This window comes from Acartia tonsa, chromosome 6, assembly GCF_053477335.1.
Source record: "Acartia tonsa isolate MP-2025a chromosome 6, ASM5347733v1, whole genome shotgun sequence".
In the NCBI taxonomy this organism is placed as follows: domain Eukaryota; kingdom Metazoa; phylum Arthropoda; class Copepoda; order Calanoida; family Acartiidae; genus Acartia; species Acartia tonsa.
The window spans coordinates 40,391,830-40,419,253 of NC_137265.1; the positions used below are offsets into that span (position 1 = coordinate 40,391,830).

The following is a 27,424-nucleotide window of genomic DNA, read 5'->3' on the forward strand; positions in this document are numbered from 1 at the left end:
TGTATGTTTGAAACATATAGCTTTACCGATATGTTTCTCCTTTACAATGAAGCTTCTCATAGGTCCCTCGGGGAAAACAAAACTTTTTAAATCTTATAATTGTTCATTTTAATATCCGTGGACAGCTGTCTATAATATGATGCGATAAATGAATATTCTTTCATAAAATATTCCGTGAATGTAAGTATGAAAAACAAACCTTAATTTTTTTCCGTGATGGACTGAAATGCGTCACGATTTTGGCATTTAAAACTATGATGATAACATCTAAAAGCGAAGCTTTACAATCAAAAAGGATGACAAACAAATAATTACTCTTGTAAAATGTAAGATCTTATACATATAATCGTTAGGATAATTCTAACATGTCTAAATTAATTAAAAGAGCTTTTCGTTACAGTCGGACGTACAGGCTATCGGACCGACCCTAATTATAGAAGAGTTTTAAAATTGTGATTAAAAATGCGGCTGTGGCTGATCAAACTACGGTTGCGGCTGAAAAGCCCTGGAATTTTAGCTCAGCATTTTTTTCTTCTAAACAAATTCCAAAAGTACAGAGATATTTAATATTTTTTTTAACTTATTGATATTTTCTATTTGTTTGTTGGGACAGCAACTGAGATATAGACGGCAAAAACATTTTAAAAATAGTTTTTTTTTGTGAAAACTATTAATGAAATAAGTAGGTATAAAGTAAATAATTTATAGACAATCGGATATTCAAGGATAGGACAGTGAAAAATAATTTTAAATTCTTCCTGAATGTACGATTAAATTCTGCTTTAGGTAACTGGTACTGTTAATCTTTTTTTGAGATAATATGCACCATAAATTTAATGAAAGTTATTTCGGGTATAGTCTCTTTCGTAACATCGCACCTTATGGGGCGATTCTTCGTATTTTTCACAGTAGCTTTTCTCCTATTTCTAGCCCCTGCGGGGCCAATTACCTAACCCTGTAGGGCAATCACCTAACCCAATATAACCTAACCTAACCTAAAATAACCTTTAAAAAGCCATTTTAAAAATACGACGAATCGCCCCATATGGGGCGATGTTACGAAAGGGACTATTCCCGTTATTTCTCCTCACTTTCTTGGGATAAAGCAACTTTTTGGTACAACATTTAATAATTTTAGAATAATATTTTATTCTGGCAAAGGGTATTGTTATTTTCCATAAAGAATTTTATTCAATATTTCAAAAACTGTTTTTTAATATCCAGAATTATTTTCTTTAAACAGTTGAGTTAATATTTTAAATAGAAATAAATGATATAATTAACAAATTAAACTATTTTTACTAACTAACAATTTCAAATAAAATAGAATCATAGAATAATCAAAAAGAATATTTCAACATAATAAAAGCTTTTTAGCCTTTGACCATTCTAATCAACATGATTGCTTTTAGGTTAAAAGAAATGCTTCATTATAAAGTGTACTCTAACAACATTCTGTAATTTTATTTATCAAGAAGATAGTGCAAATTGTTTGTTTTGTTGGATAAACATAGAATAATCTAGAATAGAATCTCCTTAGGTGGAATTATCTCCTGAATTCTTGTAGAAACACATTCTGTTGATTTGGTGAGTCTCTTTACTCTCGGAGACTGGTTCTCCTGGGTCTGGTGGTTGTGATAGTTTAGGTGCGGGTGAGAATGGTCCTATTCATTTCATACTTAAATTATTTCATTGATATAAAAACTAGCCTGGTGATGCTATCTATAAAGTAAGATCAATAAATTTTTTTTTATTTCTTTTAGAAGGCGGTCTCACATAAAATTTTGGCTACCTAAACTACTTTAAAATTGTCAAAGACAACCAATATTTTGACCAGAAGACTGGTTCATTTTAGCGGAAAATTCAACAAATTCAAAGTTGTGTCATCAATATCAAGAAGAAAAAAATCTGGAGGATTAAGTCAAATATCAAAGTCAAAGTTCTTCAAAGAATAGTTTTTATAATAAAATATTTAAGTAAAAATTCCTGGTGTGTGATGTGAGCCTGATGATTGTTTGATCCTGAAGCTGCCAGGTCAGACTCGTCACTCACCAACAGATGACCGTGACGTCCTATAGAACAAAATATTAATCTATAATACAAAGTAGAACGATGTTTGTTTGTCTGTCTGTTTGTTTGTAGCGAAGGATCTCGCTAACCGCTGAACCGATTGGGTTCTCCTTTACAGGGTAGCTTCTCATAGGTCCCGGGAAGGTTTATAACTATTTTTTTTTGGGGGGGGGGTTGGGACACCCCTAACCCCCCCAAAAAATGAAAAATACCCCCTCCCCCCCAAAACCCCCATAGTTAATAATGTATCATAACTAACTATAGCCTAAATCCATCCCAATACTCAAATTTTCAAATAAAATAGCCAAAAAATGATTCAGGGACATATGTGAAGCTTACTTAAGTTAAGACACTGTGGTATTATCTAGTTATTGCCTTCTATCTGTTCAAAAAAAATAAAAGCTTTCAAAGGCAGAATTTCACACAAAAACTTTATGGCGATGAGTTATTTCCACATATTGCCCCATACCAAAAAAAAAAATTTACGTAATCTTGATTACTGATTAGTTGGTTCAAAAGAGCATTGCCTAAATGTTTCCTCTTATAATATCAATCTACAGATGAGGTATTATTGTTTATCATAATTTGAATGTTCTTTAACCTACCTGGAAGAACTCCAGAAAGAAAGTCCAGATCCTTGACCTCCAGGGCAGAGAGGCCGGTGGAATCAATCCGCCGCAGTTGTTTGGACTTTTTGCGCAGGTCAGCCTTGCTTTGCCGCCGGTTTTGTAAAACAGCCGCCTTGTTTTCAAGATAAGGATAAAGATCAGAGAGACAAAATATAAAAAGAAACAGATTTTGTCAATTTCTTTTTATAGTGTCTTTAAAAAATGACGCCAGACAATACAAATGACCAATAATAGCCAATATACAGACTAAATTACCAATGACAGGCTAGTATACATTATAATTAACCAATGAGAGGCCAGTATACATGTAATTGACCAATGGTAAGCCAGTATGACGTCATTTTGTTAAGCACTAAAAACAGCTTCCAAAAACACAATTTGTCTTTTTGAAAGGCAAAAAAGTTACAACAGTCCTAATAAGTTAATTTTTTTATCTCTTTGCCTGCTGTTGGTGGTGATTAGGATTTTCTTGTCTTCCATTTACTCCAGATGTACCTAAAAATAAACATCATGTAAAAAATAAAGAGGGTAATTTTTCGGCGTATTTTCCGTAATTTTGTGTGTTAGCATCTAGTCAAATGCTCTTATTAAGTCAAAATGTTCTTAATTTTGAACAAAGGTAAATATATGAAATGTTCATAATTAAAAACAGTTTGACTTAATAAGCGCATTTGACTAACACACCATTTTAAAAAAATTTTATTAAGAAAAAACGTTCGAAAATGTATAGGTTATGAAGTGCACGAATTGTAAAAAGCAAATGGGAGTGTTTAACAATTTAATTCATTAACAATTTACCGTCCATTGTTCTATGAATCAATATGTTAATTGCCAAAATTAGATGCAGCAGGTATAAATTCTTATACACTAAGAAAATCCAAAAGTTGAGTGTAGAAACGTTTCAACCACTAATTATAATCTACAAAAGTGATAATTTTATGTATCATCATTGGAATGTACATTATTTTATCGGCCAGAGTCGTATTTATTTAGATCCCTGACCTGTATAGCTATGTTCAGCAACAAAACCATTGATGTGAGTTGTCCCGCCATTAGATCCATCCTTAGATCTTGACTCTAACATACCAACAGCTCTCACAGGCAGATTTATATCAAATCTTAAAAAAAATGTTACTAATAGAAAAGAGGTATAATAGTTATTTATCGCATCGTATTATAGACAGATTTCCGCCCATATTAATTTAACCCCCGGAGTAGTAATTTAAAAAATGTCATTACCACCCCCCTAAACTTCTTCTTATTCGTTGGCTTAACAACTTTGGGAACTTTTATTGAATTTTGAGAAGATGATTAAAGTTCCTCAACAGATTATGACGTCATAGATAGAATAGACATTGAGAGGCCAGTATACACTGTAATTGACCAAAGGTAAAATTTATGCTTGAAACTGTGTTCATACCACTGACTAGTTACTAACCTGTCCTGGAAGTTATTGTTTCTGGTGTTATTAGCATGATTGAAACTGAGTGCACACCACTGACTAGTAACTAACCTGTCCTGGAAGTTATTGTTTCTGGTGTTATTAGCATGATTGAAACTGTGTGCACACCACTGACTAGTTACTAACCTGTCCTGGAAGTTATTGTTTCTGGTGTTATTAGCATGATTGAAACTGTGTGCACACCACAGACTAGTTACTAACCTGTCCTGGAAGTTATTGTTTCTGGTGTAATTAGCATGATTGAAACTGTGTGCACACCACAGACTAGTTACTAGCCTGTCCTGGAAGTTATTGTTTCTGGTGTTATTAGCATGATTGAAACTGTGTGCATACCACTGACTAGTTACTAACCTGACCTGGAAGTTATTGTTTCTGGTGTAATTAGCATGATTGAAACTGTGTCCACACCACTGACTAGTAACTAACCTGCCCTGGAAGTTATTGTTTCTGGTGTAATTAGCATGATTGAAACTGTGTGCATACCACTGCCTAGTTACTAACCTGACCTGGAAGTTATTGTTTCTGGTGTAATTAGCATGATTGAAACTGTGTGCATAACACTGGCTAGTTACTAACCTGTCCTGGAAGTTATTGTTTCTGGTGTTATTAGCATGATTGAAACTGTGTGCACACCACTGACTAGTTACTAACCTGTCCTGGAAGTTATTGTTTCTGGTGTTATTAGCATGATTGAAACTCTGTGCACACCACTGACTAGTTACTAACCTGTCCTGGAAGTTATTGTTTTTGGTGTTATTAGCATGATTGAAACTCTGTGAACACCACTGACTAGTTACTAACCTGTCCTGGAAGTTATTGTTTCTGGTGTTATTAGCATGATTGAAACTCTGTGCACACCAATGACTAGTAACTAACCTGTCCTGGAAGTTATTGTTTCTGGTGTTATTAGCATGATTGAAACTGTGTGCACACCACTGGCTAGTTACTAACCTGTCCTGGAAGTTATTATTTCTGGTGTTATTAGCATGATTGAAACTGTGTCCACACCACTGACTAGTTACTAACCTGTCCTGGAAGTTATTGTTTTTGGTGTTATTAGCATGATTGAAACTCTGTGCACACCACTGACTAGTTACTAACCTGTCCTGGAAGTTATTGTTTCTGGTGTTATTAGCATGATTGAAACTCTGTGCACACCACTGACTAGTAACTAACCTGTCCTGGAAGTTATTGTTTCTGGTGTTATTAGCATGATTGAAACTCTGTGCACACCACTGACTAGTTACTAACCTGTCCTGGAAGTTATTGTTTCTGGTGTTATTAGCATGATTGAAACTGTGTCCACACCACTGACTAGTTACTAACCTGTCCTGGAAGTTATTATTTCTGGTGTTATTAGCATGATTGAAACTGGTGTGCCTCTCCTTTCTGGATCCAACCAAGCGTAATTTTCTGAGGTTTCTGTCACAACATATTCTTCAATATTTGGATAAAATAATGGATGTAAATACGTGGATATCATATCAGAGGAAAAATTGTCACCAATAAAGTTGCTGATATGGACCTTAATTATTGGTCAGTTCGTTTATCAAGTAGGAGGGGAGGGGAAGAATGGTGGTATTCTTCTCTTAGCCAGCTGCAAGTGTCATTTGATTAGGGTACATGAAAATCTTGTGCAATATCCAAGTAATAATATATTAATTGATAAAATGTTCATATTAAATTTTGAAGGTAAATTTAACCTTATGAAAAATTATTTTGTCTCAAACTTTCTTATCTGTCACTGTTAGGCTGTCTGTAACAAAAGATCTCCCTCTCTGCTGGCCCGATATTGCTCTCTTTTTACAGTAAAGCTGATTATAGATTACTTTTCAGAAGAGCTTTATAAAGTTACTGAGTATGATTTTATCTATTTAATTTCTAAATTAAAGACGTCTCTAGTAGCTAGGGTCGCAGCAAGTAATATAAGATAATTGATTATAATGTATCTGGACAAAAAATATTGCAATATGCAAAGAGAAATAATGCTTCTATAATTAAATTATCTATTTCTGCATCATAACCTATATAATAATTACACAGTGTATAAAACAACAATAGATTGTTGTGTCTTGATCAATCTAATGTTTATTGCCAATTGTCCTAAATTTGCATGTAATTTTTATGAAATAATAGATTTAGGAGAAATGTATGTTCCTTGACTGTGCTTCCTAACTTATAGATGTTATCATCCTTGTTTTATTATAGGCAAAGCAATTCAGAAATGATATACCGTACATAATATTTTCATAAGGTAATAAGCAGTTTATGGTGCCTTAAAAAATGACGTCATACAATACAAATGAACAATGATAGGCCAGTATACATCTTAACATTGGTCAATCACAGTGTATACTGGCCTATCACTGGTCATTTGTATTGTATTACGTCATTTTTTATAAGGCACTATAAGCTGCTTCATAAGCTAACATACGATTATCACTCTATTCTAATATATCTAGCTACTAGAAGAAAACAGTACCCTATGGCCTGTCATTGTTTGTGAAGGTAATGGATGTATAATAAAAGTGGATATTATGACATGGGAAAATTGTCGTTAATTTAGCTTGCAAACTTGAAACATTTATTGGTCAGTTCGGTCATCCAGTAGGAGGATGAGAGGAAGTGAAAAGGTAGCAGAAGGGAAATTCTTATTTAGCACTGTACTGCTGGTTTCACTTAATTAAATAGATCACATGAAAATTTGGTGTACGGTCCAAGTAATAATATATCCGATGTTAAGGTGAATAAGCAAATAGAAACTGACATTATTAAACCCAGATAGGGATATGTTTACCATCATAAAAAGTGTCTGGACGATCAAAAATAATCTTTATTTGGACAAAATGTATTTTCTTCTTCAAATATTATAAAAAAAATTATGATCTATTCGTTGAAACAACTTTAAAATAACAAATGAACCTTCCAGCTTTTTATTCCAAAATTATATTTTTTATCCTTAATTTTTTACATAAAGTTATCATTAACAATCTTATTATATAAAGTAGTATGGTATCTTTTTATCTTTAGCGAAGGATCTCGGTAGTTGTGGAGGCTAAAAACACATCAAGTTCCTCTATAGGCCCCTAGGTAGGTATGCCTATTTGGTGGATTTTTGTCCGCAGATAATTTATCTTATTGTTTATCTAGTTATTAGGGAGTAATGCTTTATTATTGTTATTTTATGGCTTACAAATTAATAATTAATTAAAAATAGTGAAGTATATTTTCCTAGGTATGCATAAAAGAACTGCATTGAAATAGCCACGAAATCTGAAACATTAAAAAAATCAAATTTATTTTAACTATTCATGCCTAATAAACCTAATTTATATCATAAAGTTTTTAAAAATCGTAATTAAGAATTTGGGACCTTCAGAAAAACTATGTTTCTTGATTTAAAAATTATATTTTTACCTCGCATTCATCCAATAGTAGATTATTGGATTGACACAGCTGTTAGCCATTGCTAGCCAATAGAAAGACAGGTACACATCTCCTGAAAATATTTATGGGTTAGGATTGGTGGAAACAAAACTGTTAGCCATTGCTAGCCAATAGAAAGACAGGTACACATCTCCTGAAAATATTTATGAGTTAGGATTGGTGGATACAAAACTGTTAGCCATTGCTAGCCAATAGAAAGACAGGTACACATCTCCTGAAAATAGTAATGAGTTAGGATTGGTGGATACAAAACTGTTAGACGTTGCTAGCCAATAGAAAGACAGGTACACATCTCCTGAAAATATTTATGAGTTAGGATTGGTGGATTCAAAACTGTTAGCCATTGCTAGCCAATAGAAAGACAGGTACACATCTCCTGAAAATATTTATGAGTTAGGATTGGTGGAAACAAAACTGTTAGCCATTGCTAGCCAATAGAAAGACAGGTACACATCTCCTGAAATATTAATGAGTTACCATTGGTGGATACAAAAAAACTTGGTTTTCATACCAATACAAGGCTAGATAATATTTCAGTGATTTGTGATTGGATAAACAAGACTTTGATAGCCAATAGAAAGACAGACACACTACTCTAAATTTTAATTGGATAAACATAATTTATGCTAACCAATAGAAACGGAGCTATTTGTTAGACCCTTAATGAATTTTTCTTTGATATTTTACTTTCTTATTCCTGTATGTATATGGTAGGTATACTTTATGAATTAATGTTAATTATGCATACTTTAAATTAAGTTTGGTTGGTATCTGAATATGACAATGTAATTATCTTTCTCATTCATTGTGTATTTTGCACATTATGTATACAAAAATATATATGAATTTTTGTTTATAATCATCAAAAGAAATAGGATGAGTATTTTTCTGGAGTATATTATCATTTATACAATTAATTTAGTATCTATAATACAAAGTAGAACGATGTCTGTCCGTCTGTCTGTCCGTCTGAAGCTTAAGATCTCGGTAACCGCTGAACCGAATGGGCTCTACTCTTCAGGGAATATACCTACTGGTCCTGTGGTGGTTTTAAGATATTTTCTTGGGGGGTGGGACACCCCCAACCCCCCAAAAAAACAAAAAAGTCCCCCTCCCAATTTTTTTTTTTTTTTTTTTTGCAGGTGATTTCCTTGGTCCTTTTACGAATTTCACCTTAATTTTTTTTTATCACCTCTTGGGGCAAAGCCCCTAGAGGCTAGGGGCGAAGCCGCTAGTAAATATATAATTCAGATAACTACAAAGTAGCGAAGACCCTATCGTCTGCTAGCAATTTGCTTTGTGTTTTTAAAGACCCAGCCCCGTGGGTGGAGTTACATTTATCTTGTGACCCCTCTATTCTTTTACTTAATATTTTTAATATATAAAGGAACAATTCCAATAAATGCAAAAATGCCATATAAGTGAAAGAATCTACACTTCAAAATTCAGACTTCTATATTTCGTAGCCCGTGAGAAAATCACTTTTTCTTGACAAACACAGACCAAACCGTTTGTTTTTTGCATCAATGTGCATTAATGAACATTGGTTATAAATAGAGAAACTGCGCTAATAAGAACTAGATTATTATTTGATTGTATTTTTTCATACACTTTCATGAATAAAATGAATCACATTTAGATATATATATATATATATATATATATATGAAACTTCCTGGGATCTAAAGGGACAAGACAATGACCGATTAATTGATGTACATCCCCAATGATGATACACAAAATTAACTCTGCATTACAATTAGTGACACGTTAGGTAAACGTATGGACACTCAACTTAATGAACCAACCAATCAAATTCAATAGGAAAATCTTATAATAAAAGTTTGGGAACAAGTGTAATAAACAGGCACATGTCCCCTCCCTCCCTGTGAAACTTGCCATATCAAATTAAGATAGAAAAATAAACTTTGAGAACCTCGCAGTCAGACAATAAAGAAAATTTGTGACATTGATATGAGCAGATATGTAGAAGAATAGGATAGAATCTTTTAGTAATGTAATAAAGAATAAGTCTTTTAGGATAGAAAATTAATAGAGAAAAGTTATTGAATTGATGCTTGAATTGTATCTCAGATGAAAAACGAAAAAAGGAGCATTCTTAAAATCCTTTTTTGGCTCACTGCCTCACTAAAATCAGTGAGGCTCGCAGTAAGGCAAAATTTTAGCGAGCCTCACTGATTTTAGTGATGCAGTGAGCCCAATTTTTTTTTAAGAATTCACCTCAGTATACTTTTGTTTGAAGCGAAGGTTCTCTATAATTCACTTTGACTGTCCGTCATTCCATGACACTATGGGGAAAAACTTTTTTTTTCGACTGCTATTGAAGATAGGCGGCTGAAAGTTTTTGCAAAGATTCCATAAATCAACGAGCATCAATTGTATAATTTACTTTGTCCGTCAGTATGTAAAAAAAGAATATTAAAAGTATTTTTTAAAATTACGTTTTTCAGAATATCAATTATCAATTGAACATCTCCTCTTGAATATACTTTGTCTGTTTGTCCTTGCAAGACTGTTTGGTGCTTCGCTACTTATGGATGTTGTCATCCTTGGAAACTGGAAGTCGGTAAAATTTAGAAAATAAATTATAAATAGAAATGCTTAAAAAAATTTTGCTACTTTGTGTCGGAGTAACGTACGAACATACTGGTGGACGGACTGACATGTCCTAGATATAGAGTGGCTGCACTACAAAAAATGCATTATATAACAAATTATGACTTCTCGTTAATATCTTATTAAATTAGAGTCATTCTTTTTAAGTTCTAATAACTGTCAGTAGATAGACTTTACATAATTTAATTGGACGTACAAGATATTCACAAGTTTAGAGAAGCTATGCTACTTACCAGTTATGAAATAAATATTTCTGGGATAATTCCTAGAACTAAATTCTTTATTTACATTTCAATTTATTGGTCGACTAGGTTAGTCTTGGAATAAATATAAAATAAATCTTAACTCAGATTTTCCAGTAAAATTGTCCAATTTTGCCAGGTTATGCAACAATAATAGATTTATTATCCTAGATGATCAGTAAGACAATATAATCTGTACAACTTAAAAAATGAAATTCGTAAAAGGACCATGGAAATCTTCAGCAAAAAAAAATTGGGGGGATTTTTTGTTCTTAGGGGGGTTGGGGGTGTCCCACCCCCCAAGAAAATAGCCTAAAACCACCACAGGAGCAGTAGGTATATTCCCCGAAGAGTAGAATCCGATCGGTTCAGTGGTTACCGAGATCTTAAGGGACGGACAGACAGACGCACAGACAGACGGACAGACATTATTCTACTTTGTATTATAGATAATATTGTCTCATTGTTCCAACATTGTAATCCTATTGGTCAATGAAATGATTTATCATCTAGACTATCTATATTTATTTCAACCCTTTTTTATCAAATATATTTGTACATTTCCTTTTTTTTCACCAAATCACCACCTTTGAATAAGTTATATATTAGTTTTGGTTAGGTTAGGTTAAGGTGAGACCTAGAAAAATCCGCAGTAATTCTAACCAAAATTAATTAAACACCAGGGTTCTAAATGGATAAGACGATGGCTGATAAATTGATGTACATCCCCAATAACGATACACAAAATTATCCATTCTGTAGATTACAATTAGTGGTTTAAACGTTTGAACATTCAACTTAAAGAACAAACCAATCAAAATTCAATAAAAGTCCCCAAAGTTGTAAAATCAATTCAATAATTGTTGCACAACTTTGGGGAATAGTGTAATAAACAGCCCATTGTCCCCTCCCTCCCTGTTAAACACCCGCAAGGGACTTGAAACTATTTTTAGAAAGATAGTAGTGGGGACTCGGGAGGCGGATGATCAGCTAGACAACTAAGAAATTCTATAAATATATCTGTAAATACATTGATGTAAATTCGCAAAAAGATGACAGTCCGATGGAAACGTAGAAAGGATTTTTTATATGGAGAAAGTAAAAAAAAAATTTTTTGATATAAAAGTAAAACAATAGAGTGGAAGGGGTTAAATAAGTGTACGTCCTCACCCCTTGGACCCTGTGCCGACTTTTTATTGGTTCTTTGAATATCAGACAACTGCAACGTAAATAATAACGCAGCCAAGTCGCAACAAAAGAGCAGAAAGCAATTTGCTAGCAGACTAAAAAGGTCCCCAAGACAGGGGCCAGATAGTTGTCTGGGTTAGGCATCTATACTTGTTATATTTGTTTATTGTATTTTAGACACATAAATTTAGAATAATAACTTTGAAGAGAAGTGTTTAACCACAAAACCTTACCAGGAAAGAAGGGGGCAATGGGCTGTTTATTAAACTAGTCCCCAAAGTTTTATAATAACATTTTCTTATTCGTTGTCTAACAAAACCGCTTTATGGGCTTCTATTGAATTTTTACTGGTTGGTTCATTAGGTTGAGTTTCAACATACAATTGTTAGTTACAGAAGAGATAATTTTTAGTTTTATCAATTTATCGGCCATCGTCTTATCCCTTTATATCCCTGAAACCTTACACAAATTGTTATGCGGCCCAGCAACAAAAGATAAATTTAAGTTACTAACCATATGTCTATGATTTTGTAAGGAAATTCAGGTGGTATAAAGATAGATAGATATTTATAATTTCTGAGGTCAGGTAGATAATACTGTGTGAAGAAATAGAGTTGGTACACAGATAGATAGTTAGATAGAAAGTTAGATAGAAAGATAGATAGTATACTAACCTATATATTTATAATTTCTGAGGTCAGGTAGATAATACTGTGTGAAGAAATAGAGTTGGTACACAGATAGATAGTTAGATAGAAAGTTAGATAGAAAGATAGATAGTATACTAACCTATATATTTATAATTTCTGAGGTCAGGTAGATAATACTGTGTGAAGAAATAGAGTTGGTACACAGATAGATAGTTAGATAGAAAGTTAGATAGAAAGATAGATAGTATACTAACCTATATATTTATAATTTCTGAGGTCAGGTAGATAATACTGTGTGAAGAAATAGAGTTGGTACACAGATAGATAGTTAGATAGAAAGTTAGATAGAAAGATAGATAGTATACTAACCTATATATTTATAATTTCTGAGGTCAGGTAGATAATACTGTGTGAAGAAATAGAGTTGGTACACAGATAGATAGTTAGATAGAAAGTTAGATAGAAAGATAGATAGTATACTAACCTATATATTTATAATTTCTGAGGTCAGGTAGATAATACTGTGTGAAGAAATAGAGTTGGTACACAGATAGATAGTTAGATAGAAAGATAGATAGTATACTAACCTATATATTTATAATTTCTGAGGTCAGGTAGATAATACTGTGTGAAGAAATAGAGTTCGTACACAGATAGATAGTTAGATAGAAAGATAGATAGTATACTAACCTATATATTTATAATTTCTGAGGTCAGGTAGATAATACTGTGTGAAGATATAGTTGGTACACAGATAGATAGTTAGATAGAAAGATAGATAGTATACTAACCTATATATTTATAATTTCTGAGGTCAGGTAGATAATACTGTGTGAGGAAATAGAGTTGGTACACAGATAGATAGTTAGAAAGAAAGTTAGATAGAAAGATAGATAGTATACTAACCTATATATTTATAATTTCTGAGGTCAGGTAGATAATACTGTGTAAGGAAGTAAAGTTGGTATGGTAGCCAACACACCATGAAAATGCTGATCACAATGGCAAACATCACTACCACCTAAACAAGGCATATTAACATTAATAAACAAGGAAGACAACATCCTTAAAATTTAGGCTTTAAAAACAGTAGGATCGAACGCTTATAACCTTTTACCTTGTTGTCCTAGGAATCATTATTCAAAAAAAGATGTTGTCAAAAAATTAGAAATCACAATTTTTTAATGAACGGATTTTCTGGTGTAATTATAGCGTTACTTTGCTTTTTAAACCGTACCTTACTATAACAAGGAATCACCGTGCAAAGTTTGAAATCGATAGGACAATTCTAACCTGCCTAAATGATAGCTATTCGTTACATACACATACATGCTACAGACTTGTTTCTTAAATAGTAGACAGACAGATAGAACTAATATTGTAAAAGTTTTGCTATTAAAAAGTACAATTAGGAAACTTAAGGGTCTTGCAGGGTTAGGTAATTGGCCCCGTATTAGAGCTCCCCGCAGGGCTGTGCTTTTCAGTAAATCTGTTCATCCGGTATAAAAATAATTTTTTTTTGAAGAGGCATTAAAACATTTTATATTTATTTCATTTTTTAATTAAATTAGTTTCCAGAAAATCAAATTAAAACGCACGATTCCGTTATTGATTTTTTACCAATTAAAGGGACTGTGAACGTAAATTTTTCTCATCTTAATATCAAATCTTAACATTATTTCATTCATAATATCTCAAAGATAGAGCAAAACGCGCTTTTGTTTGCTTAAAAAATGGCCTTTATAAGTGTGCATTAAATGTGCATTAAATTGCATTGATTACTACGTTATAAAAAAAAACTAATAGGCAATTTTATATCATAAAATAAATCCTTAACAGTAAGTAAATTGTTTCAACTATATATGACAAGTTAAATATCCCTACAAACATTATAAGAAACAAAAACGTTCAGATTTTCCCTGTTTTCTCCTTTTTCCCTCCCAAAATACCATAAAATTAAGGCATTATTCCTGGATATTTTTGTTAATAGGACGTTTTTGCCATTTTGGTTGATCAGTGTAGTGAAATGTGCTTAGAAAATGTTAAGATTTGATAATCAGATGAGAAATTTTTACGTTCACACTCCCTTTAAATTAAATTTCAAGAAATGAAAATTTATATTCAATTATAATTGCTGATCAACACAATTGTAAAGATATTACAACTTGATGAAAAAGACTGGGAGAGAAGGGATATTGGGCTGTTTATTACACTAGTTCCCAAAGTTTTCTTATTCGTTAGCTTAACAATTTTGGGGACTTTTATTAAATTTTGATTGGTTGGATCATAATTGTAATCTACACATGGGGTAATTTTGTGTATAATTATTGGTATGTACATAAATCTATTGGCTATTGTCTTATCTCTTTAGATCTATGTAAAAAATCTCTTTATAGCACGCAAGGTATATTCTTTAATGTGTATCTTCCCCCACTGTACGCCTGTCTGTCTGAATGTAACGCCTTATAACATGGAATATATTTGATGTGTTTTTAAGCAATTCTTTACCTTAAAATTGTAGTTACATCTTTGAATCGACAAAGGGTTCTATTTAGCTCAAGATTCAGCAATTTGTTGGAATAAAATCGGGAATAATCCGGTTTTAGGGTCTAAATACGTTTGTCGCACTAGTATGTTTGGTATGTTCTCCCTCTAGTATGTTTGTCTGTGTACCGTTTTAATCAACTTTGAGGGCGATGGAACTTAATCAATGTGCCTAACTAAAATGACCATTATAACCTTCATATTTTTGGCAATAATATTTAGTCATTGCAACTCTATGTCATCTTTTGAATCATTATGAAACATGGTTCTATTAACTAACTTTATGAAAGGTGAAGATATATGACAACATAATCATTTTCTATTGATGGTGAGGTAAGGAATTTGGGTTGGTTAGGGTGTAATAGGAAAAGTAATCTTCTTATATTTTTAAGTAATTTTGTATTTTATATTCTGGGTAATTGGTGCAAAAATCAAAAAAATTATATTTGAAAAAAATTTATTTCATCATGTTGTTGGAGGAAGGAGATTTTTAAGGAGGTTGGTTTACCATTCCCCCTAAAAATAAAAGCATAAAACCATGTTTTGACCAGTGGGGATATTCCATGAAAGGCTGAGCATAATCAGCAAACTAACGGACAGACAGACATAGTTCTACCTTTAGCGTTTTCTTAAACTAAAGTAACCCAAAGAATTTAAATTTTCTGCTAAATTGCACTGTAAATAATTTAAAACCCTAACCACACTGTTACTATATGTCATATTCTAAGTATTGATTACATATTACACATTTCTATCTATTAATATTTTTCTCATGTTAGTCTTGTGTCCCAGCATTACATCAAAATCTACATATTCCATTGACTGCCACGGACGTCTAAGAGAGGAAGGAGGGATTGAGGATAATTGGGTATAGATAGTCCCTTAAAAGGCGATTCGTCGTATTTTTAAAATAACTTTTGATTGGTTATTTTAGGTTAGGTTAGTTTATATTGGGTTAGGTGATTGCCCCGCAGGGTAAGGCAATTGGCCCGGCAGGGTTAGAGCCCCCCACAGGGGCTAGAAATAAGAAAAAAGCTACTGTAAATATACAAAGATTCTTCCCTTAAGGGGCAATGCCACGAAAGGGACTATACCCACATATTTTTATCCAATTAAAATTTTTTAGAAATTGTGTTAATTATTTTGATTGATTGTTGTCTGCTAGGATCATAACAAATTCAGCGGCAATTGTGCGCTAGTCCCCAAAGTCAGTTAGAACCTGCTAAATCATTCACAGACACTTTACGTGAGTCCCCAAGGTTTTACATTCCTTAAATATTGAATATTTGATTCATTGTCCCATCCCTAAATCCCTGCAAATATGTCAACAACATTCTCCAAGGTTTAATAGAGTTTCTTATTGTCCTTCTTCCTACACCTTCTTTATATCTTCCTCTCTCTCCACACACACACATACACACGCACACACACACATACACACACACACTCATATTCAATTGATATGAATATTGTCCTGCCAAGAAAATTAACACTAAGCCCATGTTCCAAAATCAATAAAGTTATTCTGCTTAAACTAAAAATCTTGTACATCTTAGGTTAACTTATAAAGTAAACCCGCGACTCTGGCATGACTAGCAGCCACTCGTGGTCAGATTCAAATCATGGCCTATAACTGTGTCATAGCCAAAGACGTTAAAACAATGTTCCTACTGCTGCTACGTCAGATATAAATAGTCAAAACTAGAGGGAATGCCTTGGCCCAAAACAGTTGCTACTCATAACAATGCACAGTTTGCAATTATCAAAATTTTGATCAGAGTAAAACAAATATGTCCCAATGGCTATTCAGATTAATTAAAACAATTTACAGATAGAAAATTTTGATTATAAATAGCAAATAGAATAGTTTTTCTTCCGATGGAAAAAAAAATAATTTTCTTTCTTGTTTCTACTAAATTCAGAAGAGTTAATTATCAAGAAATATTTACGTATTAAATTGAACAATTACATAAAGTGAGCTAACAGTTAGAGAAATAATTAAATTTATTGTTACAGATAATTTTATAAACGATATTTCTCATTGATATTTTACAGTGAAGTGCAGTAGATCCACCCATTTTTTTCATTTTAAGAAAAAAAAAGTAAGAAAATGTTTGGGGTCGTCATTTTTTTAGTGAAGACTTTCTTGGGAATAGTTGTAAACCTCACCTAGACCTATAAGAAGTTTAACTGTTAATGAGAACCATATCGGTTCAGCAGTTAGCGAGATCCTGCGCTACATACAGACAAACATCTTATTACTTAATGATTATGTGAATAATTACACGTCAAAATTGTTTCTTTTCTTCTCAGACAAAATAACCCTCTTAGCGTTTGAAACAGAAATTTGTTAGCAATCTAAATTTCTCTTAATTTTGGTGCCAAATTTCTTAAGTCTTCAGACCCCTGGGTGGTTTAAATAATATTTATTATAGAAATATTACATTAAATCATGATTAAATTATCCTAGAACTCTACTGTCATCTTATTGTTCTAGACTCTGTCAGCAGGGATCTATAAGGATAAGACAATGGTCGATAAATCCCAATGATGATACACAAAATTACCCCATCTGAAGATTAAAACTATTGGTTGAAACATTTCAAAATTCAATAAAAGTCTCCAGATTTGTTGAAAACAGTAAAAGTGTCGAACTATGACGTCAGAAAAAATTAACAATTAACCAATGAGAGGCCGCTATATATTTTACCACAGTGAATACTGGATTCTTATTGATTAATTGTTAATTTTTTCTGACGTGATAGTTCGACACTTTTACTGTTTTCGATTTGTTAAGCCTATGAGTTGGAAAACATTAATATGAACCTTTGGGAACTAGTGTAATAAAAAAGCTAGTGTCCACTCCCTTTATGCTCTATCAATCACCTACCTAGGGGATGAAAGTTTTGTTTTTGCACTATCTGTCTAGAAGTGAGTTTGCAATATTTAGTGAGTATTTTCCTCCTGTTATATAGAGTACTTGCGGCTTCGCCCCTAGCCTCTAGGGGCTTTGCCCCATGAGGTTTGAGATTTAAAAAGATAAAGTAAACAAATTTTTTGCGGGTGGGAAATTTTTTTTTTTTTTGGGGGGGGGTAGTCGACTCCCCCTTTTTTAATTTTAGTTTTAAAAAGGAAAAATTATTTTGGAGGGAGAAGGGGGCGTATTTTTCAATTTTGGGGAGGTTTAGGGTGTCCCATCCCTTGCTTAAAACCATCACAAGACCAGTAGGTATATTCCCTGAATATTAGAGCCCAATCGGTTTAGTGGTTACTGAGATCTTAAGCTTCTAACGGACAGACGGATAGACAGACAGATGGAGATCGTTTTACTTTGTATTACAGATAGTTTTTTTTCTCTCTGAATCTTAAGATTTCAATAACTTCTACACCAATTTAATAAGTTTTTTTGTAAGACAAAGTTTTTTTTTTCAAATATACCATTATTCAACTGTTAAGAAAACATAAATATTGTAATTTCTAGAATAAAGTTTATTGACCTTAAATATTAGTTGATTAATATCTTACTTCATTAGTAATGTTTTTATAAATGTTTTGAACAGTTTGTTATATGCAAAAAGTTTCTTTTTTACCAGGGATCTTAAGGGATAAGACAATGGACGATTTATTCATGTTAATTCCCATTGATGATAAACAAATTTTACTTTATGTTTAAACTAGCGGCTTAACCCCTAGCCTCTAGGAATTGCCCCAAGAGATGATAAAAATAAGTTAAGGTGAAATTTGAAAAAAAAAAAAAAATAAGGATATCTCTTACAAAAAAAGGTTTATCTCCTACAAAAAAAAATAGGGGGGGGGATTTTTTGTTTTTTGGGGGGTTGGGGGTGTCCCACCCCCCAAGAAAATAGCCTAAAACCACCACAGGACCAGTAGGTACATTACCTGAAGGGTAGAATTTGATTCGGTTCAGTGGTTATCGAGATCTTAAGCTTCAGACGGACGGACGGACAGACGGACGGACAGACATCAAACTACTTTGTATTATAGAAGATTAAATTATGAACATTGCTCGTTTGTAAAATCCAATAAAGATTTTCTAAAAGTACTCAAATGTTTATAAAACTTTGGGTACTAATATAATGTCTCCTTTCTCCCTGATTTTTACCTTCCAATAAATATATTCCTAGGAATAAACAATTTATGTTAGTTAGACCTTGGCAGAGCATTTGATTGCCTAATCTACTAATCTTCAAGTACATAAAGTACAGTCTTGTTTTTACAGACTTCATGCTACACTGCATATTTATATATAAATATCTTCGCCCCTAGCATCTAAGGGCTTTATATTACCTGTGTAGGGAAGGGGTAAAAAATAGCATAAACACATCATATGAGCTTTATTAGATGTATTACGGCTCAACACCGCGTCATAACTAAAGACGTTAAAAATGGTCCCTACTGCTGCTATTTTAGATGCGAAAAATTGATAGACAGAATATGCCCAACTCATTACCATGCACCGTTAGGACTTTCAGAAAAAGATCTTGAAATCAAGAGTTGGTTGTCTGTTGAGTGTTACTTAACCCAATACCCTGGGTGTTTGAACAGAAAAGGATATATATGCTTCCTTTTGTTATCATTGGTTGTTAGGCCTATATTAAAAGTGTCACGGGCAGCAGCCTCGATCGTATAAGGTAATTGATAGGCTAAAATTTCTTTTTAAATTTGAGGTTTTTTTTCATTAGGTAAGCTTTATATGGTTGGGCCTGATACCAGATACCGGATATCCGGCATTAGAAATCAGCCGGATATTACAAATGGCCCAATATCCGGCAAATCATCGGATATCCGGCCGGACAATTGGATATCCGGCACTAAAAATCAGCCAGATATCCGATATCCGGATAGTTTCAACGTCTGGCCGGATATTAAAAATGGCTAGATAACCGGCCAAACCGGATATCCGGCCAAACCCTAAAGCTTTAGAATGGTAAGAGGTACAAGTAAAGTTATCTAACTATCTCCTATCAATCTATCAGTCTTTTGAACAAAATATCTGGCAAAATTCTATTTTCTAAAAGAAAAGGACTTATATCACACAGCCCTAGGGATCTTAAGGAATAAGACAAAAGATGATAAATTAAAACTACAATCTTTTAGTAGATTCAAAGTAATGGTTGAAAAGTTTGTACACTACTATTTCGAATACTAGTTCCTCCTTGACCCCCCCCCCCCTTGTGCTGATTTCTTTGAAGCACTGGAAAGTGTCATGTGTGATGTCATATAAAAAATAAATACGTCTTAAAAAGGAGGGATGAGAGGAGAAGTGGGAAAAGAAACCCTAAACAAGAGTTGGATTGAGAAGTATTTTTATGACGTCACACAAGACTCTTTCTAGCGATACATTTCTTTTTTTCCAAAAATCTTAACATCAAGGGGTGTATATGGGTGGTCCTATAATGAAATATTGGCTTCAACCCCAACTCTTCCTCTTGAATAATCTAGAAATGGTCAACTTTGTTAAAAGTGAAGATTGAAGACAGGAGGAAGACAAATGGAAATTGAAGTCAGCATCTTTCATCTCAGTGACACAGAGATATGTCAATGAATTCAAATAGTTTTTTCTCTCATTTTTTTAAAGTGGAGCTTAAGCAATTTTTTTTTAAATTTAGGGTTGCAAGAAAATAAATTTCTAGTATGGCTTTGAAACCGATTAATATCCACTGGATTAGAACCGGTTCTCGGCCACACTGAAAAATAATGTATAGCATCGTAATACACAATTTTTCAAGAATATTTGAAAAATCATAAATTTTCATCTAAAAATTTTCTATTTTGATATTCGCGAAAAGCTGTCTATAATACGATGCGTATAGTATGTGTATAAAATACTATTTTATCCAATCATGAAAGTTGATTGACGAGAAAAACCAAATATTTTTGCGGATTTATATTTTTTGGGAAAAGGTATAAAGTACATTTTTACATAATAGTACTGTACATTCCTTCGTTTTTATTGTCTCTTTCAGCATTGCGGAGCCGGGATCCGCGGAGCCGCCATATTTTGCCGGAGCCGTAATTTTCGTTAAAAAACGGCTCCGGCTCCGGGTTAGCTAAAAAAAGATTATTTTTTATTTATTATAATTTGGTAACTCTGTTTTGTCGTGTGCAAATGCCCCTTTTAAGTTTTTCAAGTCCAATTTCATCAAACATTGAAATTATAAAACCTTCAAAAGTCTATTTACTTGGCAAAAAAAATATGTTGAGTTTTTCTTGATTTTAAGTCGGAGCCGGAGCTAGAGCCGCAAGAAAAATGAAACGGATCCGCAACGCTGGTCTCTTTTATCTTTTCTGCTTTGTAACTGTTGTCAATTGAGTTTAAACAAGGACGATTTCGTCCACAGGTTGAACAAAGTGTCTCAAAAATCAGCCATGTGACGTCATAAAAGTAAGGGAGATGAGAGGAGAAGTGGGAAAGAAAACCCCAAAAACATTTTATGACGTCACATGGCTGATTTAGACACTTTGTTACCCCAAAACATAATCTGAGATATTTTTTTGTATGTTACTCGTGGCTACGCCCCTAGAGGCCTATAGGGGCACTTGAGGACAGGAGAGGGAGTATAAGTCGACCCTACACTTTCAAACTTGTTTTCAAAAAATAAAGTAAAAGAAAAACATTATTTGGGGGAAGTTTAAGGAACCCTCCCCAAAAAAGCTATAAAAAAGCTTCACTGTAAGGTTAGCGAGATCTAAAGCTACAGTTAGACAGACATCCTGTTATTTTTAAAACAGAATACTGTTGATTTTATATAATTTTATGAAAGTTCAGCCATGTAGGGCTAAAAGATATACAAATTAAATTAACACAGTATATTTTTATAAATTTATATTATTATTTAAGAAGTTTTGCAACAAATTTATATACGTATAATTTTGTCAAACTTATATTTCAATATTTTGTATATATTTAGCTCTGACACTCAACAAAAGTTAATGTTCGTCTGTCATATCGTTTCAGAGCTTCGCTTTTATGGATGTTGTCATCCTTGTTCTATCTAATCTTCTAATCTAATCAATTTTCCGCTGGATAAAAGCTGATTTTGAACCGGGTAGAAATATCTATCTATTATACTTAGATTTAGATTATAGGCCTAATATCTTATATCTATAGATTATATGGCATTAAACGTTTTGATTTTCAGATCTGTGGATAACTATCTAATTCTATAATAGAATAATAAAATATAATAGTTATTTCTCGCATCGCTTTCCGCGGATATAGAATGTACAATTATAAGATAAAAACTAGTGTTTTTAGCCCCGTGGTGCCGAAGGCACCGGCTAAATAAAACTGGTTTTAATCTTATGATTGTACAATTTTATATTTGTAGAAAGCTGGATATAATTCCGTGCTAGACATAGTTTTTTCGTATGGTTGAGAACCGGTTCCTGTCCACCGAATTCGAATGAATACGAGAAAATATAAATAAACTTACCCTCTTCTTGTTCTGTTTAGATTTAAGAACAGCAGGATGAACCAAAAGCTCCCCTGAAAAAATATACATTTAAATGAGAGCTTTTTAAAAAGCGAAGCATCCTGTAAAGTAAGGCCTAAAAATGTATGTAAGTCAATAAACACTATCCTCTATTCAGGCAATTTTGCAACAATTATTACATTTTTGTTAAATTAATATTCAGATTATTAAGTTCTGAATCTCTAAGTTCTTATGTTTGTTTGTGCTGCAATCTTGTTTCAGAGCTTCGCTTTTATGGATTGTGCCATCATTGTTATATTTGCTATTTTATTGTTGAACAAAATGGTTTTGTACACATTTTATTTTATGTATTTTAAATATGCTTCTGAAATATGTATACACAGCAATGTCATGTACAGTTTTTCCTCTCAATGCGGTATTTCAAATGTATAAATTTGAAGGTCTTTTTTTCTGAAGAAAAACTCTTTTGCCCTTAATTTCAGTAAGTACAAAATATGTAACTATCCAAGTATGAGACGAGCTATGTCGACAACTACCTTTATGAAATATAAAATTGCTAATAAACTGGGGGTTGCTAAAAATTTGCACAGCTTTGATTTGCATATTGGTGAATTAGGAACTGTTTCATATCTGTGCAAAGCTTACCAGGGATGGGAAAGGAAAGGGCAATGTCAAATAAATAATCCTCCCCCTCCCCTCCTTTAATCTTCATCACCACACTACAGCTTTAATTGCAAGCTATTTAAGAATTTGATTATTCCTACTCTTTATCATTGAGTTAAACAGAGGTGAATTATTAAAAAAACTTTTTGGCTAAATAAAATATTGAGGCAAAATTATCCCCTCTAAATTTTTAGCGAGCCTCACTGATTTTAGTGAGGCAAAAGTTTTTTAAGAATCCACCTCAGATTGCAATCTGATTTTACTAAACTTCCCGGACAAGGGATCACGATTCTGGCATACAAATCACATTGAATATTTCTTTAGTAATATTTACGTCAGGAATGTGTCGGGTTCGATATACGTTAAAAATTATACCTAATGCTGCTATATCCACCATGTGACAATAATAGTTAGAGTAGATGGAATACAATGATAGGGTTGGTACTTAACCAAATATACGTTTTGATTTCTTCCTTTCATACCCAAGTCTATTTTCATTCATTCAAAAACAAATTGCACCCCATTTTTTTTGCATTTTTTGAACCAATATCTGTAAGGCAGATATTTCTATACTATTTCATCAGGGTAGTTTTCCAATCTGAGTCTGAAACAAGGAAATTTAAAAGTAAAAGGTATGCATGAAAAAAAAAACTAGGATGATTGCATTCAAAAGTAGAGAGAACATAAAAAGAACCAATAAGTGTTTTAAAACTAATATAAAATTTATAATAAAGTGCAATAATCTCTGTCTGTTTATATGTGTGCACAAGGATCTCGCTAATTATTGAACCGATATTGTTCTCCATTACAATGTAGCTTATCATAGGTCCTGGGAAGGATAATAACTATTTTTGGGGAGGGTTCCACCACCCTCGCATGAGAAAACCCCCCTTAGAAAAAAATACCCTCCCAAAAAAATATTTTTTAAACTTTTCATATTTAAAACTACAATTGAAAGCGTAGGGTTAGAATATTGTTAATATGTTTAAGCGTCACTGACACACAAACAGACCGAATTGCATGACTTTTAAAGTAGCTTTGTTTTTATAAATTAATTTGAACATTAATCTTTTGTCCTTAACTGCACCACTTTAATTAATCTACCTAAACAGTTAAACTTGATAGAGATAGAGATAATCTAGAGACACACTCTATAAATTAGCCAAAAGGAAAACAGTAGAGGAACAACCCGACCATAATATTGGTTAAGAAAGAGTACAGATTTTAGTGTAAAAGGGTGGTTATTTTTTCATTTCATTTGCATAATGAATCAGCTACAAATAGTAGCAGGTTAAATTATATCGTGTAAAAATTTACTCACTCGTGTAATCTATAATACAAAGAAGAACGATGTCTGTCTGTCTGTCCGTCCCTTAAGATCTCGGTAACCACTGATCCGATCGGATTCTACACTTCAGGGAATATAACTACTGGTCCTGTGGTGGTTTTAGGCTTTTTTCTTGGGGGGTTGGACAAGAATTTCGAAAAATTTCGTCGGTAGCATTATTGGAAATAATCGTGTGTAACAAACACAAATGAAGGTGTTTATCTGCTGGAATAATCTTTTTAAGTTTGAGGAATTTTATGGTCAGATGAACCATCTAGATACATTATGTCTATTGTTAAAATATAAAGTTTTATAGTTCTGTTTTTGTGTGATAAGCTCAATAAAACTAATCTTTTAATGTTTCTATTGGCTTGGAAAAATCTGCATTACATTTTAAATTCTTTTTTTTTACGTTTATTTTCTATCAAAATATTTTAAATTCTCTTATATTGACAAATTTCACACACACAAAAAAAATACGTAATATTTGACAAGGGATATTTTAATTAAATATTTATTTATTTGGTCTAAAAAATATTCAACACATGCAAATAATAAATAATTACTGTAATTTACTTCCTTGGTAAATGCATAAATAGCATGAAACCTTATGATACAAAATAGTTTTAAATATAGGCAAGGCTCGGCAGCCGCGCGACATTCACGACTAAGCCTCAAATTTAAACCCGTTTCGATGCTGTGAAACCTTTTTTGCAAGAGAGATTGCTGTATTTTATTAGGTTTAGACTTCAAGCGGATTTTCAAAACTGTACAAGGTTGATTTCCATGAGGATGACAGGCGGCTGACGTACGGCTGCCGAGTCCTGCATGTTAGATTGAAAATTTTATTTAATTCGCTTTAATGGATATTGATATTCTTGTTTTCTGTTAATTACAGCTCAAATTGAATGATAAATTTATTTTTACTTTGAATTATTTTATTCTTTGAATTCACTTTTATTCATTTTCTTATGACAAAAGCTTGAGAAAATATGGGCTTACTTTTTTTCAGAGAAATTTCTGAATTCAAGTTTAACAAACAAAAACGTTTAGTATTAATTGTAAATGAATATTCCATATTCAAGAATTCTAGAGAAAGAGGGAATCTAAAGGGATAAATTGATGTACATCCCAAATTATGCAACACAAAAGTACCCCTTCTCTAAATTAAAATAAGTGGTTAAAACGTTTGAACACCCAACTTCATAAACCAACCAATCATAATTCAGTGAAAGTCCCCAAAGTTGTTAAGCCACGAATAAGATAGCCTCTCTGACAGAAAGAGCTTTAACATCCAGATTTAGATATCAACCTATAAAATTTTTAAAAATATTTCACAATATTGAATAATTTTAGATAAATACTTATATAAAAATTACCTATATACAGATGTTTAGTTCCTAGCTAAACTATTTAAATGCAAAAGAATTTTTTGAAAATATTCTTTTTTTGTCACAATTTTATTCACCAAATATCAAATATAAATTTGTGTATTCATTTTACACATTTAAGTCAGGGAAAGGGTTTTGGAAATTATATGCTAAATGAAAATCCTTATATATAAATAACAAGATATTTTTCTGTGTGTTTGTGCCTAAGGATCTTGGTAACCGTTGGACAGATTTGGTTTCTCCTTTACAATGAAGATTCTTTTAGTTCAGGAAATGTTTATTTTGAAGGAGTGTGTCTCCATCCTCCTTCGATAAATACAAAGTGCAGGGCCGACACTTCCCAAGAGGACTTTCGGGGGTAGCTTCAAGTTCTTTTATATAAAGTAGTAATGTAAATTTTTATGTCCGTTCAAATCTCGCTAACCACTTATCCGAATAAGTTCTACAATTCAGGAAAGCTTCACTTATACATATATCCCAAGATGGATTAAAGCTATTTTATTCTTCCAAACTTTACTCTTTCTGATGGGTTTAAAGGTATTTTTGTAAGCTAATATTTTATGAAAGAGATATCAAATGAAGCTAAAATCATGCATTAGACAAGGAAAACAGCAGAAACTTTTGAAATGTGTATTGTGTTGTATAAAGAGACAGAATCAAACACTTAAAGTTTGGTTATAAAAAAGATAGATGTAAATTTTATCCAAAAAGGAAACTAATCCTTTCATTGTCAGACAATTTTTTTGGGGACCTATTTGTTATAAAACAAGGATGACAACATCCATAAAAGCGAAGCTCTGAAACGATATGACAGACGAACATTAACTTTTGTTGAGTGTCAGAACTGAATATACAAAATATGAAAATATAAGGTTTGACAAAATTATACGTAAATTTGTTGCAAAACTTCTTAAATACAGAATTTTGTTTAAGGACATACTGACATTTTTAATACTTGATCATAGAGATGCTTCGCTCATAATATTGTACCTTATAGTAATAGGAATCAGTAATCAAAAAATCAGATCCATCGGATGATTTTATCACATAAAAAATTGTTATTAAAAAAGTAAAAAAATCAACATGTTTAAAATTGACGTACGGACATTCTGGTAACGATTATAGAGTTGCTACGCTTTCTAAATCGTACCTAACTACTACAGGAATCACCATGCAAAGTTTGAAATCGATAGGACAATTCTAACATGCCTAAATTAACGAATAAAAGCTAACTATCTCGGACGGACGTACGGACGGACCGACCCTAATTACAGAAAAGCTTCGCTTTTAATAACCTTTCAAGCTATTTCTATATGACCTATCCCTCGAATTTACCAAAGATCAAGGAAGTTTGAGAATGAAAGACAATGGATAGAAGGAGATTTTTAAAGACAATTTTTACTATCTCTCATTACAGCACTATAGCATGTTAGGGCATACATAAAATAAACTGTGATTATAGCATGTTCAGCGACCAAGGACACTGCTGGAATCTCCGTATGTTGACTTAAGATAATATTATGGTAATTTATTTTGGCAAAGTTTCTCTATGTTGTATGTTAACATACCTATATGTGTATCAACATTCAACAGAGTATGCATTAATTACTATATACAGTACTTGCGGATACGCCCCCTGGGGGCCTCTAGGGGCACTTGAGCTTAATAGGAAAAAGGTTTTTTTTTCAATTTTGAAGGGGGATTTCTAGTGAGAGAG

General features: G+C 32.6%; 2 protein-coding genes across 2 annotated transcripts in view; both read right to left on the reverse strand.

Annotated features, from left to right (window-relative positions):
* Positions 1-782: 782 nt before the first annotated feature.
* Positions 783-6,765, reverse strand: LOC145323106 (uncharacterized). Its single transcript, XM_080165491.1, has 7 exons — positions 6,737-6,765; positions 5,488-5,583; positions 3,702-3,817; positions 3,142-3,194; positions 2,676-2,811; positions 1,985-2,072; positions 783-1,662 (listed from the first exon to the last, which is right to left on the reverse strand). The coding sequence occupies exons 1-7, from the start codon at positions 6,763-6,765 to the stop codon at positions 1,521-1,523; spliced, it is 660 nt and encodes a 219-aa protein (XP_080021617.1). The 3' UTR covers positions 783-1,520.
* A 599-nt stretch (positions 6,766-7,364) lies between these two features.
* Positions 7,365-27,424, reverse strand: part of LOC145323107 (tachykinin-like peptides receptor 86C) — a 69,914-nt gene continuing 49,854 nt past the window's right edge. Inside the window, exons 9-12 of the mRNA XM_080165492.1 lie at positions 22,327-22,379; positions 13,232-13,346; positions 7,579-7,660; positions 7,365-7,434 (exon numbers count right to left, since the gene is read on the reverse strand). Coding sequence (XP_080021618.1) covers positions 7,365-7,434; positions 7,579-7,660; positions 13,232-13,346; positions 22,327-22,379 — 320 coding nt within the window. The remainder of the gene's footprint in view (positions 7,435-7,578; positions 7,661-13,231; positions 13,347-22,326; positions 22,380-27,424) is intronic.

Bases quoted from the DNA above. Each gene is read 5' to 3' on its own strand.
- LOC145323106 (XM_080165491.1), bottom strand. From the start codon at position 6,765: ATGACCGAACTGACCAATAAATGTTTCAA. The intron at 5,584-6,736 runs GTTTGCAAGCTA...ATGTTGTGACAG, and splicing joins CTGACCAATAAATGTTTCAA to AAACCTCAGAAAATTACGCT. The intron at 2,073-2,675 runs GTAGGTTAAAGA...TTTGTTCTATAG, and splicing joins TCTTTCTGGAGTTCTTCCAG to GACGTCACGGTCATCTGTTG.